The following is a 13,237-nucleotide window of genomic DNA, read 5'->3' as shown; positions in this document are numbered from 1 at the left end:
CGCCCCCCGTCCCCCCCCCCCCCCGTGTAACGGTTGCAGCAGCCGGAGCCGCAGAGCGGGAGCGGGGGCAGGGCTTGTCCCTGCGTAGTAGGAGAGCTCCCTGCGTGCTGCTGATAGATATGCAAACGTAGGCGCACTAACTGCAGCATAACCCCCCCCACACACCTCTAAATAACATCAGCTAAACCTGCTATTTAACTTCTTATTTAAAAATCGCATCTGCGAACGGGTACCGGGTCCGGTGGAAGGGTTTCAGCTGCGTTCTGCAACTTTTTCCTTCCCAGATGTCAGTCTCTTGCCAAAGCCAGTTGCTCGGCGTTACTGTCAAATTTCTTCATCGCTCGGCCCCCACTGCCAGGACTCTGCTGCAGTTCGCGAGCTCCTTGTCGTCCTCCCCCAGCCTCTCTCCCCCCTTCAAATCTATTAAATATATCCTAGCTCGGCTCTGATTCCCCTTAAGCAGGTCTGACCTTGCCTCCCTCTTTCTTCCTAAACAGTTACAAATTTACCAGTTTTTCTACCATGAGAGCGGCAACCCTCATGTTTAGATTCTGTAGGACTTCCCTATGTAAACACCCCCACCCCAATGTGTAGCAAGGCTTCTGTTTCTCATTCTCTTCTTTCTGCCGTCTCTTTCATTCCCAAATCCTTATTGGTTTGACCTGCATGAATTTAGGTCTTTGTCCGGGCAAGCTTTATTCCTAGAAATAGCTCTACCCAAATCGGCTAACAGACTGAAATCTGCAGGAATTGTGGATGTTTATGATGATTAATTGTGAAAGTGATGGCTGCAAGACACTGCTTTCTTTTGCAAGTTCATCAGAGCAGGATGCCTGCCGCCTTCTTTTGCCTCAAATCTAAGCCTGGCTATCTTAAATCATTCATGAAAATGGCTATCACCATGCTACTCTTACCAGCTCCTTGCAGCTACTTTTGGATGTTTCTTTTAAGCCCTTGGCATGCTGCGTGCCCTTTGAAAATCTTTGTACACAGCGGTTGTTTTCTAGGGAAAGAATTTTAAAAATGCAACAAAACTTTAAAAGCTGATTGGTTGCTTTCAAGCCTTCTCCTTCTTTTTCTAAAAGTGTCTCAAAACTGTGGGTTGTTGAAATGCACATCAGCTCGGCACAGCCACCATGGTTGCCAAGTGTGTGAGCCAGTTGGATCTCAAGGAAATGTAACTTGTTCTAGTCAGTCCCGTGGTGACTTTTATTTCAACAAGATGCAAACATCTTTTGGTGAGTCATGGGGCATTGTTCCCTGCAAACTAGCTGTCAGGAAGTAGAGTCTGACAAAGCTGATGGTCTCTCTATAAAAACAGTTTTCCCCTACACACAGTGCTGTTTTCGCCTTCGTTCTCCATGAATCATCCATCCCAGAGTCCTCTCAAATCCACAAGGAAGGCAGAATGAGTTACCATTCAGGGTTGTGGTGGTACTCTTGTGCTTGTTTCTCTTGTATTCCTTCTTCTGATAGTTTCAGTTCTTTCCTTCAGCCATGTATTTCACTGCTCCTCCTTTCCCTCCCATCCTGGTCAAGACTTTTACCGTGCTTCCAAATCTGTTCCTGGTGCACATGTCTTCTGTGTGGACTTCGTGCACTGACCTCACTGAAAAGGGTGTCTAGCTTTTCCTCTTGTGTAGGCCATTTTTCTGTGCCCTTCCAGTTATCTTGGCTCCCAAATCATCCTGGGAACCTCTGTGTACACTAGTGGATGCTCAGCCTCAGGATGTGGCTGTACCTGCCTGACTTTGAAGAGCAATGACACTGCCTGAGAGGATGCTCCAAACCTAGCACCCGTATCACAGCTTCAAAAAGATAACTAGCCTTAATCTTTTAGCATAGTTTCTGTTGGAAACAAGGCTTATGCCAGCCCTTAATATGTTACGCCCATGCATCTCGAGATTTATCCCTTAAATAGTAGCCATTTCCCAGTTTCAACTGAGTGTGACATGAGGATAACAGCTCCAAGGTAGTTAAGTTCCTGCAAATTTTGTAGAAACAGACCAACGGGGAAAAGGAAGGCTAGACCCAGACACCTGCCAATTTTCGCCAGTTTTTACCTTAGTGACTGATACATCCGTATGTGACAGCCTCCATTTGGCAATAAGATATTTGGTAAAAATGAGGTTACAAAGAGAAAAGGAGAAGGATTTTCTGGGTGAATGCCCCTGAACTGGCATCTCCCTCAAAACTTCAAAGAAGATAAATAACTCTGATTTGATACATTGCATTTTGAACATGGAAACAGAAAACCTCCGTACGATTCAGCGTAAACATTTAATCAACCAAGGAACACAATTCTGTAGGAGATCTGATTTCCTGAGTTGTGCTGGTCACAAAGCGCTTTGTTTTTACGTCTCTGCATCTCCAGGGCACAGCTCCTGTCTTTGTTCAGCCAGGCACACATTTGCGCGAGTACATCAAGTACAGAAGGGCTGTGAGCTCAGCTCGTGCCTTTAGATCTGTTTTAATTTGGCAAAATTGGCCGCCGGTTTCAAGACTTCTTAGACGTCATCATATAAGCGTAATTCCCTTGAAACCAAGCAAAAGAGATGATCGCTCATCCTGACTCAGAATAATGTATTCCTTGATGTAGCTGGTAGGGCAAATCCCAGATTGTTTGTAGCAATGACAAGATACTGGATTGTTGTTTTGGTTTGGTTGTTTTTTTAACTGTTAGTCCTTGTCAGCTGTAGATGGGGTTTCGTGGCACAGCCATGACCTGTCCTGGCAAACTTGTTCTACCATATATCCAGGCGTGATGGTGTCCTTAGAAGGGGTTCCTTTACAACTGCATTGTACATGCCCACTGGGGGATTGCGGGCTATGTGTGAATCCTGGCAATTCAGGCGTGTGAAAGGAAAAAGCCACATGGTAACAGGAAAAACTCTTGAGCTTCAGGGATGTTAACGGAGGGTGTAACTGGCAAGGGAGTTTTTTACTTGGCACGGTTATATGAAGGCGAAGGTATTCGGGCACCTGAGATCAACAGGAATAAATACCAGGTTCCTAAACACCTCTTTGACTCTGGCTAAGAACTTCCCTACTGTCTCTGGAGTGTAGACAGGGGCATACTTTTATTCTTTAAGAAAAGTATCTCTTAAGGTAGTGCTTGCTGATGGTCAGGCTTCATTTAACTGTAATTTTGTGAAATTAAAAAGCACAAAGCAGGTGTTCAGGGTCTTGTTTGATCGTGCAGGTCTGCTCTGCAAACGACCAATTGGTAGGATTTGTGCCTTTAGTTAATATTGATTAAATAAGAGTTCTCTGAAATGACACAAGAAAAACCGAAAAGTGTTTAAAATTCAGTGTTTAAACTTCAAAACTCAGCCTGATATTGATTAGTGATAGGCTTCAAACTGCACTTCCTTGACTTTTGCTAAAGTTTTGGTCCGAAACGTAATTCCATTGCCTGTAGCTGCTATTGGCATATGCATTTAGGAATTTAGAATTTTCTTACAACAATTCTTCCATGACTAGCTGCAGTATTGTCAGCATCAGCTTAAATAAAATTTTGTTCTTTTGTTTGAAAATTTACTTTTCTTGTCTGTTCTCTAGTGTTTGACTGCTTAGGGCATAACAGAGTTTTAAGGAAAGAGAATCTTTTTAAATGAAAGTGGAGATCCTGACATTACGATCTCTCCTTACGCACCCTTCTCCAGAGCTGGAGTTTCAAGTTGGTCCTTGCTTTCCATGGGCATTGATGACTCTGCAACATCCTGACTTGCCACGGGATGAAGGCAGGGCAAGCAGTAAACAGGCTGATTGTCAGACGTTGCTGTTGGATTCAGTGCTGCCTAGACTCACAGCAGCGTGAACTGTTGCTTATCGTGATATGTCTCTGTATTCCTAATAAATGGAACCGGAGGATGCTACTGCCTGTATCACAAAAAAATGACTCAGAGTTGTGAGCCCGGGGATATTTAACTTCAGCTATCTGAAGTGGCCCCACCTCAATGTTGAGATAAAGCTGGTAGGTCTGACAGGCGTTCTCATTGACACCACATGTCAGGTTAATAAGCAATCTTTGATGTCTCTGTCTGTCTGTGCACACAGTTTAATTGTATTCCAAGGAAAAATGAATTGATTTTAAAGATGATGTGGACTCATTTGTTTCGCTTTGGCAGAATTGACTTTCATGGCTCTGTTGATACAGGCATCTTTTCTATGTTAAACAGAAGATATGGGCTTGATCTGAAGTCCTTCATATCAAGGGATTTCAAGGGAATTTCTGCTTTGACTGTAAAAGGCTGAGGATTAAGTGGCAGTCTCAGCCTTGGGATCTCACTGAACAGATGCATGAAATAACATACTGGAAGAAACTGAAGGAGATAGCAAGAAACAAGGAGAACCATTAGATTGTAATTTGCTTGGAATTCAGATATCAAGCTGTGGCTTGCTTGTTTTGTTCTTGATTAGTGTTTGTTTAGTGGTATTAAAAGATGAAATAACTGTTGTTACCGTTGTGCTAGGCAGAAAGCCTTTTCAGAAATGTGCCAGTAATATTTGGGAGCACAAGATGAACGAGAGGCCCATGTGGGATAGCTTGTGCTGGGGGACTTACTGTTGTACTTAGCAGATACAGTGCCTGTCACCAGGGAATCCTAGAAACACTTTAGATAAGGCTACATGCTGCTCCCTTTGCAGTTGATGATGATAATAATAGCATAGCATAGAATAGAATAGAATAATTTCAGTTGGAAGGGACCTACAATGATCATCTAGTCCAACTGCCTGCCCACTGCAGGGCTGACCAAAAGTTAAAGCATGTTATTAAGGGCATTGTCCAAAGGCCTCTTAAACACTGACAGGCTCGAGGCATCGACCACCTCTCTGGGAAGCCTGTTCCAGTGTTTCACCACCCACTCGGTAAAGAAATGCTTCCTAATGCCAAGCCTGAGCCTCCCCCCATGCAGCTTTGAACCATTCCCAGGCGTCTGGTCACTGGATCCCAGGGGGAAGAGCTCAGCACCTCTCTTTCTGCTTCCCCTGCTCAGGAAGCTGTCGGGAGCAGTGAGGTCTCCTTCAGCCTCCTCTGCTCCAAACTAGGCAAACCCAGAGTCCTCAGCCACTCCTCCCAGGACGTTCCTTCCAGCCCTGTCACCAGCTTTGTTGCCCTCCTCTGGGCACATCTGAGATCCTTAACATCCTTCTTAATTTGTTGGACCCAGAACTGCACACAGTACTCAAGGTGACACTGCACCAGCACTAAATACAGCGGGATAATTTAAGACAAAAATGCCAGGTACAGCAGAATAATAAAAAAATCCCTATTGGCTTTAGTAGAAGAGTAATCACACCCACAAAAACCTTCAGGTTCCTTTGAGGCAGGTGGATATTACTGTATTTGTGGGATTGCTGAGCAAAGTGAGGCATGCAATACCGTGGTGTTTGCCCAGGCGATGCAGGAATTCAGTGGCAGAGTCAGGAACAGTGACAGAAGTCTGATCAGTTTGCAGGCTTCCTCTCCCAGGCACAGTCCTTCCACTGTTGGAGAGTAATAGCACCTTGTAACCTCTTTCAGCATCATGCCTTGTGGGACTAAATCACAGAATATTCAGGAAGTTGTTATCTTTGATGGAGTGAGAGATGTTCTTCAAGGCTCCTTGAAAATACTTGATTTTCAAGAACGAGTAGACCTGTAAGTATTGTTTTGATCCAGGCTGGTGTATACAACCAGAGTTCTCATGAATTCTCCTAAAACTGTTTGCAAAGCTCTGCTGAGTAAACTGCATATTCGTCAAGGCCTTAATCCATGCCTCCCAAACAACAGACAGGTTGAGCATGTGTTGTTGAGCACATGCTCATCCTTTTTCTCGTGTGATGGACTGATTCAGAAGAGCTGTTCAGGTTCGCTCGACGACGTTGAAGGAGCAGGAGGTTTAAAATGGGACCAGCGATGTTGGGTACTTCACATGTTGTTGAGTCTGGCACTGTCTGTCGGTGGCTGTTTGAAAGAGATGCTGCTGAAAGCATCAGTGCCTCCAACTGTGAAATGGGGAACACCAACATCCCCTCTCACTGGGCACACTTGATGTGTGTGGCAATTGTGTTGTAGGTTCTAGGTCGGTGGGTGTCCCAGGTGAGACAGAGTAAACCACCCATAGTGGATCTGGATATTTGGGTTTATTTAAAAACCAACAAGATTGGAGGTTTTACCCTGCAAGATTATCTCATCTCACACACTGACTCACCTACTCACTCAGCTGGACTGACACAACAGCAATAAAAAAAAATATGCTGTGAAAAAAGTGTAGGTGTTAATTTTGGTGGTGTTTTCTCTCCACCTTACATAGAAGCGATACGTGATTTAAAACACCGCATGCTTGTCTTTTGTTTTCCAGCCATTATAATGAGTCAATCTTAGCAGAAAAACGTGCTGTCTCTGACTGAGGAGTAGTTTGAGATGTGACAGCTGGTCTTTATCCAGGCTTTGTAGCCCGTTGTTGCTACAGCCCGAAGAAGCTCAGGGAAGCTGAAGGTGGAAAGCGTACGGGCACTAACATACCTGCTGTGTTTTCAAGTCAGTTAGATGGAAAGGCAGGGTCATGGGAGGGAATAAGCCCCTGTCTTAAAGATTCTCTGAGAAAATTAAAGAAACCAATCGTTGGATATGTCAGTTCTTCCCCAGGCTGTGCACTTTCTTTAACTTACGTGACTGATTTTTTCTTAATGCAAAAGTCTCTTTGCCTGAGTGCTCTTGAATCTCCGTGGGAATGTGTAGTGGCTATATGAATGGCAGATGACAGGAGCTGACAAATGTAGGTGATGTTTCTTATGTAAGTCAGCAGAATTGGTCTATAGCTGCTGCGCACAGGCTTTGTGTGAAGTATATAGCTAATAATGCTACCTCAGTAAACACCAGAGGAGTGCTTGGGTTAATTTAGATCTCCAGATAAAGAGAGCACCCAAGGAAAAATCTTCTTGTTACCTTGTCTTTTAAGTCCACAGGAGTCAAGGTAGGAATCTTGGCTCTGTGATGATATTGCCCTCGGCTTCACCAGACCCTGAGATTTTCCCTTGTATTCTCAGATTATGGACCTGTCAACTTCATTAGTTGTTCTGTCAGTGGAGGCATGATGCTGGTGTGAGATACTGATCTACAGAAAATGCCTTCAGGCTAAAAGAAAGGAAAAAAAATCAAGTTTCTCTGTTTCTGGTGTGGTTTTCTTTTGGTTTGGGTTGGTTTTTTTTTAATCTACGAGCTTCAAATTCCTGTCTTGCAGAACTTCTCCCCCTCTCCTCATGTCCTTGTTCCCTAGTTGCCACTTAATTTTTTTAAGACACTTTCAGTGTAGAATTATTGGGTTCAAACCCCGGCATTTCTTTACCCAGATTTTCTCAAATCCAACCCTGGGTATGACTGCTTCTCCTCTGCAGCGCTTCAGTTGGAAGGCAGTGCCATTGGCAGCAAGCTCTTGGTCCAGAACTAAAAGTCCTTGTCGGAAAAACGGCCCCGTTACAGAGATCCCCAAAATGATCGTTCCCTGCCCTGAGAGAAGCTCAGGGATAAGTATAGAATCAATAAATTAATAATTGGGGCGACAAAGAAGAGGAAAGAAAGCGAATGATGGTACAGCGGGGAGAGGATGTGAGTGCCAGGAGGCGAGGGAGCAGGAGCGTGTCCGCGGCATTGCCTGCACCCCAGGGTGTGCGAGGCAGCCAGAGCTGTGCCACCTCCAGCTCTCCACAGCCCGGCCAGCTTCCATCACCTCCCATCAGCCGAGACCTCACTGCCCACATCCCCGTCTCGCCTGCAACACCGTGCCCCTTCTCCAGTGCTGTAGAAGGCAAGCAGGAATATCTGTCCGTTTGCAACAAATTGCCCTGCTTCAGTCAGTCCCTCAGAGGCATCCTCGGTCACGGCGCTCGTACGCCGTGCCCACCTCATGGCAGTTACCTGGGGAGCGCTGGGGATGGGGCTGCCAGCAGCCCGAAAGATACTCTTGCCTTCAGCATTAATTTATTTTTCCCCTCAGCAGTTCACTTGTCTAGCTACTGTGTATTGGGAGAATACGTAATGATGGAGGAGGGCTGGTACTGTCATTCTGGTCTGCAGAGCGAAGTAACATTTGCTGCCTGATGAAAGAGCTGAAGGTGTTTATAAAAAACATTGTTGTAAGTAATTACACAAACACATTTAATTCCAGTACTTCAAAGTCATGGCTTTTTTTTTTTTTTTTTTTTTTTTTTTTTTTTTTTTTTTTAAGCCCTGCTGGTGTTGAATAGTTGTAATTAGTGCTGAGGAATTCACCTGGATGTTAACAGGCTGCTTCAGTGCTCCACGTGTAATTGTTTTCTATAGCACGCCCTTCCTGTGTCATCTATCACTATGGTATTTGTGAAGTGCTTTTAGGTTATTGTTACTAGCAGGTTACACCTTAGTTTGGGATTTGCAAATAGAGCTTTTTTTCAGTTAGGCTACTATACCAGCAGCTAACCCACATCTTCGTTCTTTTAGTCTTGCTCAAATCAGATCTGACATTTTTCAGAGTTTGGTTTTGTGTGTGGTTTTTTTTTTGTTGTTTGTTTGCTTTTGTTGTGTTTTTTTTTTGTTTTTTTTTTTTTTAATGCTAACTGACAAAGTCAAAATACTTTTTTTTTTTTTTTTTCTTGTTAAATAGGACAGAGCATAATGACTACCTCAGCCTGATCTTTCAGATGCTCAGCTTGCAGGTGGGCCACCTGAATCATTAGGCTATGCCTAATGATTAGGTTCTGCATAGTGAGTCATTATTTACACAGCGAAATTGTACCAGAGAGACCAAGAACTTGACACCTGTCTGTGCCACCTCCACCAGTTACCTCCAAGCCCAGTACTTAGGACAACCTGCATGCTTGGTGTGGGTGTACCTTCTCTGAAAAGCCCTGTCACAGCAATTCCATGCCAGATTCTTCGGGGAGTAGCAATTGCATGGACAGTCTCTTTATACAAATATTATTCTAATTCAGAATTAAAATAGAGTTAGAAATGTGATCTTTCCCACAAGATGGTCATTTTGATTCCCGTAGATCTGCAAACTGCGTTTCCTTTGTTCCAGAGAGAGCAGCTTCCACATCTGACCAGCCTATCATCCCAACCTCCATGAAGACTTTCACCCTAAGCACTTTCATGCTTGTTCTCTCCCAGTCTTGTCCTCACACGTCATCCTTCCCAAATCCACATCATGACCATCTCTCAGATTCCTCCTTAAAACTCTTTTGCTGCAATAGCCATGGAAATTTGACCGTGGTTAGGCAGCGGCTCTGCCTGTGGCTTTTTGTGCTGCCTCATGCTGCCTCGTTGCTGCTATGTGTGTCCCCTCTTGTCTCTATCCATATTCTGCCTCAGCAGGAACCTCGGTGAGTCGGGGATGCCACTGCTGCTCTACACCTGCTACCTGCAGCATGGTGCAGTTCACAGCTAGGACTCGAGGCTCTGCAGAGTAGTAAGAATATACAACGCAGTTGTAATGGTTGTCTTGGAAGAAAATTTTTAATACTGCTGCTCTGTTTTCTACCTGAGGGGTTTCTTTGTCAAAACTCAGACAACGCTTTATAATTGATAACCCTTGTAACCCTACTGGGACGATAACTGCTGTCTCTTAAACACTTAGTGGTCCTGATACATCACTGGCTGTTCAAAGATGCGGATGATTAGTGGGCGACAAGGCCAGTCTGTCCAGAGCATCACTTAAGAACAGTAGGTTACTCAGTCAGGCAGTGTAGTCACTGGGTTTGCAGAAAAGTTTCCTTTTGCAGTGCCTATAGGCTGTCAGACAATCTAAGATCATCCAACTGGTTTTCTTCAAGACGTTAATTGAATCCATATGTGAACATAGAGATGTCAGGCTAAAGAAGGGGCCGTTCAGATGCTTTCCACTACCACAACAGAAATGATAGTTGGCCTGAAGAGTGGAAAAAAACACTGCTCCATTCCTCGCTGAAAGTGAAAATAGTGTTCTTTGTATGGGAAAGAAGGGAATGGCATGTTAGATGTTGTGGGAACATCTGGAATATTTTGCTGAAATTGCAGTTTCCTTTTAAAATATGGAAAAATGTGAAATCAAATTTGGTCTAAAGGGAATTATGCTTAAGTGGTAATCTAGGATTTATATATGTGAAATAAGTTGTGATACTAACTTACTGGAAGTTTTATGGGGAATGCTACATTTCTGACTGTTAGTTTGATCCATTCATTGCTGCCTCCAGGTTGTGGCTGTCTGTACTCACCAGCGTAGCTGCTGGGCTCCTTTGCCTTCTAAGTTAGTCATCCAGAGAGACCACTTTTTAATGTGTTTAAGAAAGCTGCTGTGTATAGCTGATGTTAGCCATATATGCTCTGCTTCCTCAGTACCAGTAGTGTCATGTCAGTCCTTTTTTTTTTTTTTTTTTCTAACAGGACTAAGGCAAATTTACAGTCACTATGAGATTTACCACAGGAGAGAGAAAACAGGGAAAAACCGTGTGAAGGGGTTCCTTTATAGCTATTCTTAATTCCACTGTTCAAACAGCAGCACAGTCCTAAAACAACCCGGATTTGACTTTCAGATAAATGGACTGCTCTCCATTTTGCATTCTCCTAGGCACTGTATGTTTTAGTCTGCAGGCTGATGTGTGTTGAGATGTTCTTATCGTTTCTAAGGATTATTTATGTTAGCAGAAGGCTAACATGACATCAGAAAATAGCTGGTGTATCAGTTCCAACTCTAGAGGTACTGACAGTGTTGACTCTTCTGTCCCTTGTTTGGTTTTGTTTGTTTGCTTGTTTTTCACCATTGGTGGCAAAATTCTGTGTTCAGTTGGATGCACTGGGGTCACCATGGCACATGGGGGTCACAGCCAAGCCAAGGCTACTGGTCTTCAGTTAATCCTCTGTACTAGCAACTTCACAGGGTTAGCTTGATCAACAGTTTCTGTTCCACTGCTGCTGTTCCGCCTCTATTTTCACCCCATCTTTGTTCCTTTCTTCAGTTTTTCCCCATGCTGTTTACTTGTGCTGCCTGATTATGAAATGGGTGGAGTGGTTCATAGTTTTATCCCTGTTTGTAACTTCCAATTTGGAAGGAGAATTTGAATGAACTTTTTTTTCCCCATGTTTTGTTTTCACGGATTCCTCCACCTTTCCTTCTTTTATTGTAACGCTAGAAATGCTGCTCATTGTACAAATTATGATACATAGCAACTGTAAAACTAGAGAGATTGTTGGCCATATGGACTTGCTTTGGATTTAAACTAGCTTGAGTGTAAGTGGGATCTGGTTTGGTCCTGGAGTGTATGAAGTAGATTTACACCATTAGGATGATGCAAATGGTAGTGAGTGGGTAGACCAAACCAGTGGGTTTCACTGAATGTCTTAACAGCAGACGTACCCAGCAGGATTATAATTAATTGAGAGAAAATGCTGCTTTATGTTTTCCAATAGTTTCGGGGAATCAGGAATGGAGAATTCATCATGTGCTCCATTACGAGAGACAGCCAACGCCTACAAAGTATATTCCATTCAGCCACATTGTGCAGCAGTAGTATTGCCCGAAAATATCAGCTAAGCTCTCTTCCACATTGCACGGTTGTATCTGAGAGCAGAATATAGATTAGTGTGTCAGTCTGTGAAGGGAATGTCCTGCTAGAAAGCTGAGAGTAAAAAAGAAATGGAAGATAAAGTGGGTAGAAAGGAAAATTATAATTATGTTAGAAGTTGAGCTAATGATTTCTAAAAATCTCCGCTCTGACATGTACCTGTCTGCACTTTTACCTCTTGCTGGTTTTCGTGCTGCGTGTTCTGGACTAATCCCTGTTCAGCACACATCTGTCAGGCATAATAATTTCAAGCATTAATCCTTACAGGAATTAACCAGCTTGTTAGTTGATGACCTGAACTAGACGTTAGTTTGAGGATTATAACTATTTAAATCTTACCTACCTTGCAAACAGTGGCAGCATGACGCGCTGGTTTTATTTTATTTTTTTTTTTTTTTTTTTTTTTTTTAAATCTGGGTTGATATATCTTTAGATTGTCATCCCCTCTTTCACTTGTACCACGCGGTAGGAGGCAGAGAGGAAATCCTGTGCAGCCTCCGATGTGAGTAAGGAGGAAGCCACTGGTTTCTCTTCGCGCCGGACTTGCTCGTGCTGCCAGCCGCGCCGAGCCGCTGTCGCAACGCCCAGGAGGGCCAGGCTGGATCGCGCTTGCCGTGCTGGAAACCCATTGGGGAACTTTGATGAAATCGCCACAGACTTTTACCTGCCCTTTTTTCTATAATCCCCCGGATTTTGGTAAGGTTTTTGCAAGGTTTGTTACTTTTACTTCGTAGTGAAGTGAGATGGTTGTGACCGTGCAGCTTGCCTGTATCTTTTGGCTCTTAATAACTTTTGAACTCATTTTCTGCTTTCCCTTAAATTTGCCAGAGAGATAGAAGTGTCAAACATACGAAGCTCCTTGAAATTTCAAGTTTTTGAATCCTAATGAAAAGGAGATAGCAGTTTGTGGCCTGATGGGGTTGGGCAATGGCCGAGGGCTCCAGCAGCACCGGGCTGGTGACACACATAAAGACCAGCCCACTCGTGTGCTTGTCTCCAGAAAAAGCCCACGCCTTGCCTCCTGCTTGGTGCCAGTGCCACAGGGTGCTGGGGAAAAGGGGGTTGGATCCGGGGGGACGGCCCTGTGCGATCAAATAAGGCCCAGTAAACTTTTGTGAGCGGCAGGCCGGAACGGGGAACTCCATCATGTAAGGCAGGGAAAGAAGAAACGCAAATATCCCTAACATGGTGCTCACCACAAGGGTTGGAGATAAGGGGCAGCCAGTGAAGTTAATAAAGAAGTGTCTGTTGGGAGTGTTGCTGGCACTCAAGACATGATATTGGCTTTTACAGCCTGAAAATGTTCACCGAATTGGGACTGCTGAGATCCCTTCCCTGCAGTTTGTTAAATAGTGTGGATTTAAGGTCCCATATACGATTGTTGAAACATGATCTGGGTGTGCACAATAAGTTAAAAAGAGATTAAAGAAATTCAGTATTATTTTTCTAAGTAGGGCGTATGGTTTGCACAAGCACTATTGCTTGTGTTGTGCTCACTGAGGCCAAAGGTGGCCGGGGGAGGCTCTGGTGTGCTGTGGTTTAGCAGTGGTCCCCTATCACAGAGGCAGATGCATTTTCCTCCAGGAAGGTAATAACCTGCTTCTCCTGTTTTCTGAATCAGCCTTTAGCAAGGTACCTGCTGAGCCCTGATCTGTGTATTCAAAGGGGAAACAGT

The 13,237-nt window shown here is 44.1% G+C and overlaps 1 protein-coding gene across 3 annotated transcripts in view; it reads left to right on the top strand.

The window, feature by feature from the left end:
- SYNE3 (spectrin repeat containing nuclear envelope family member 3) overlaps positions 1-13,237 on the top strand; it is a 68,369-nt gene that overhangs the window by 409 nt on the left and 54,723 nt on the right. For 2 of the 3 annotated variants that reach the window (XR_006165138.1, XM_042790715.1), the window contains exon 1: positions 12,028-12,258. The exons of the other annotated variant lie outside the window; for it this stretch is intronic. Coding sequence is in view for 1 of the 2 variants with exons in the window: in XM_042790715.1 (XP_042646649.1) it covers positions 12,204-12,258 (55 nt within the window). In the remaining variant the exon portion in view is untranslated. Of the gene's footprint in view, positions 1-12,027; positions 12,259-13,237 lie in introns of those variants that run through there. 3 annotated transcript variants of the gene reach the window in all.

This window comes from Tyto alba, unplaced genomic scaffold (assembly GCF_018691265.1).
Source record: "Tyto alba isolate M040663 unplaced genomic scaffold, T.alba_DEE_v4.0 Super-Scaffold_18, whole genome shotgun sequence".
Classification (NCBI taxonomy): Eukaryota; Metazoa; Chordata; class Aves; order Strigiformes; family Tytonidae; genus Tyto; species Tyto alba.
This window is presented reverse-complemented; position numbering and strand designations above follow the sequence as displayed.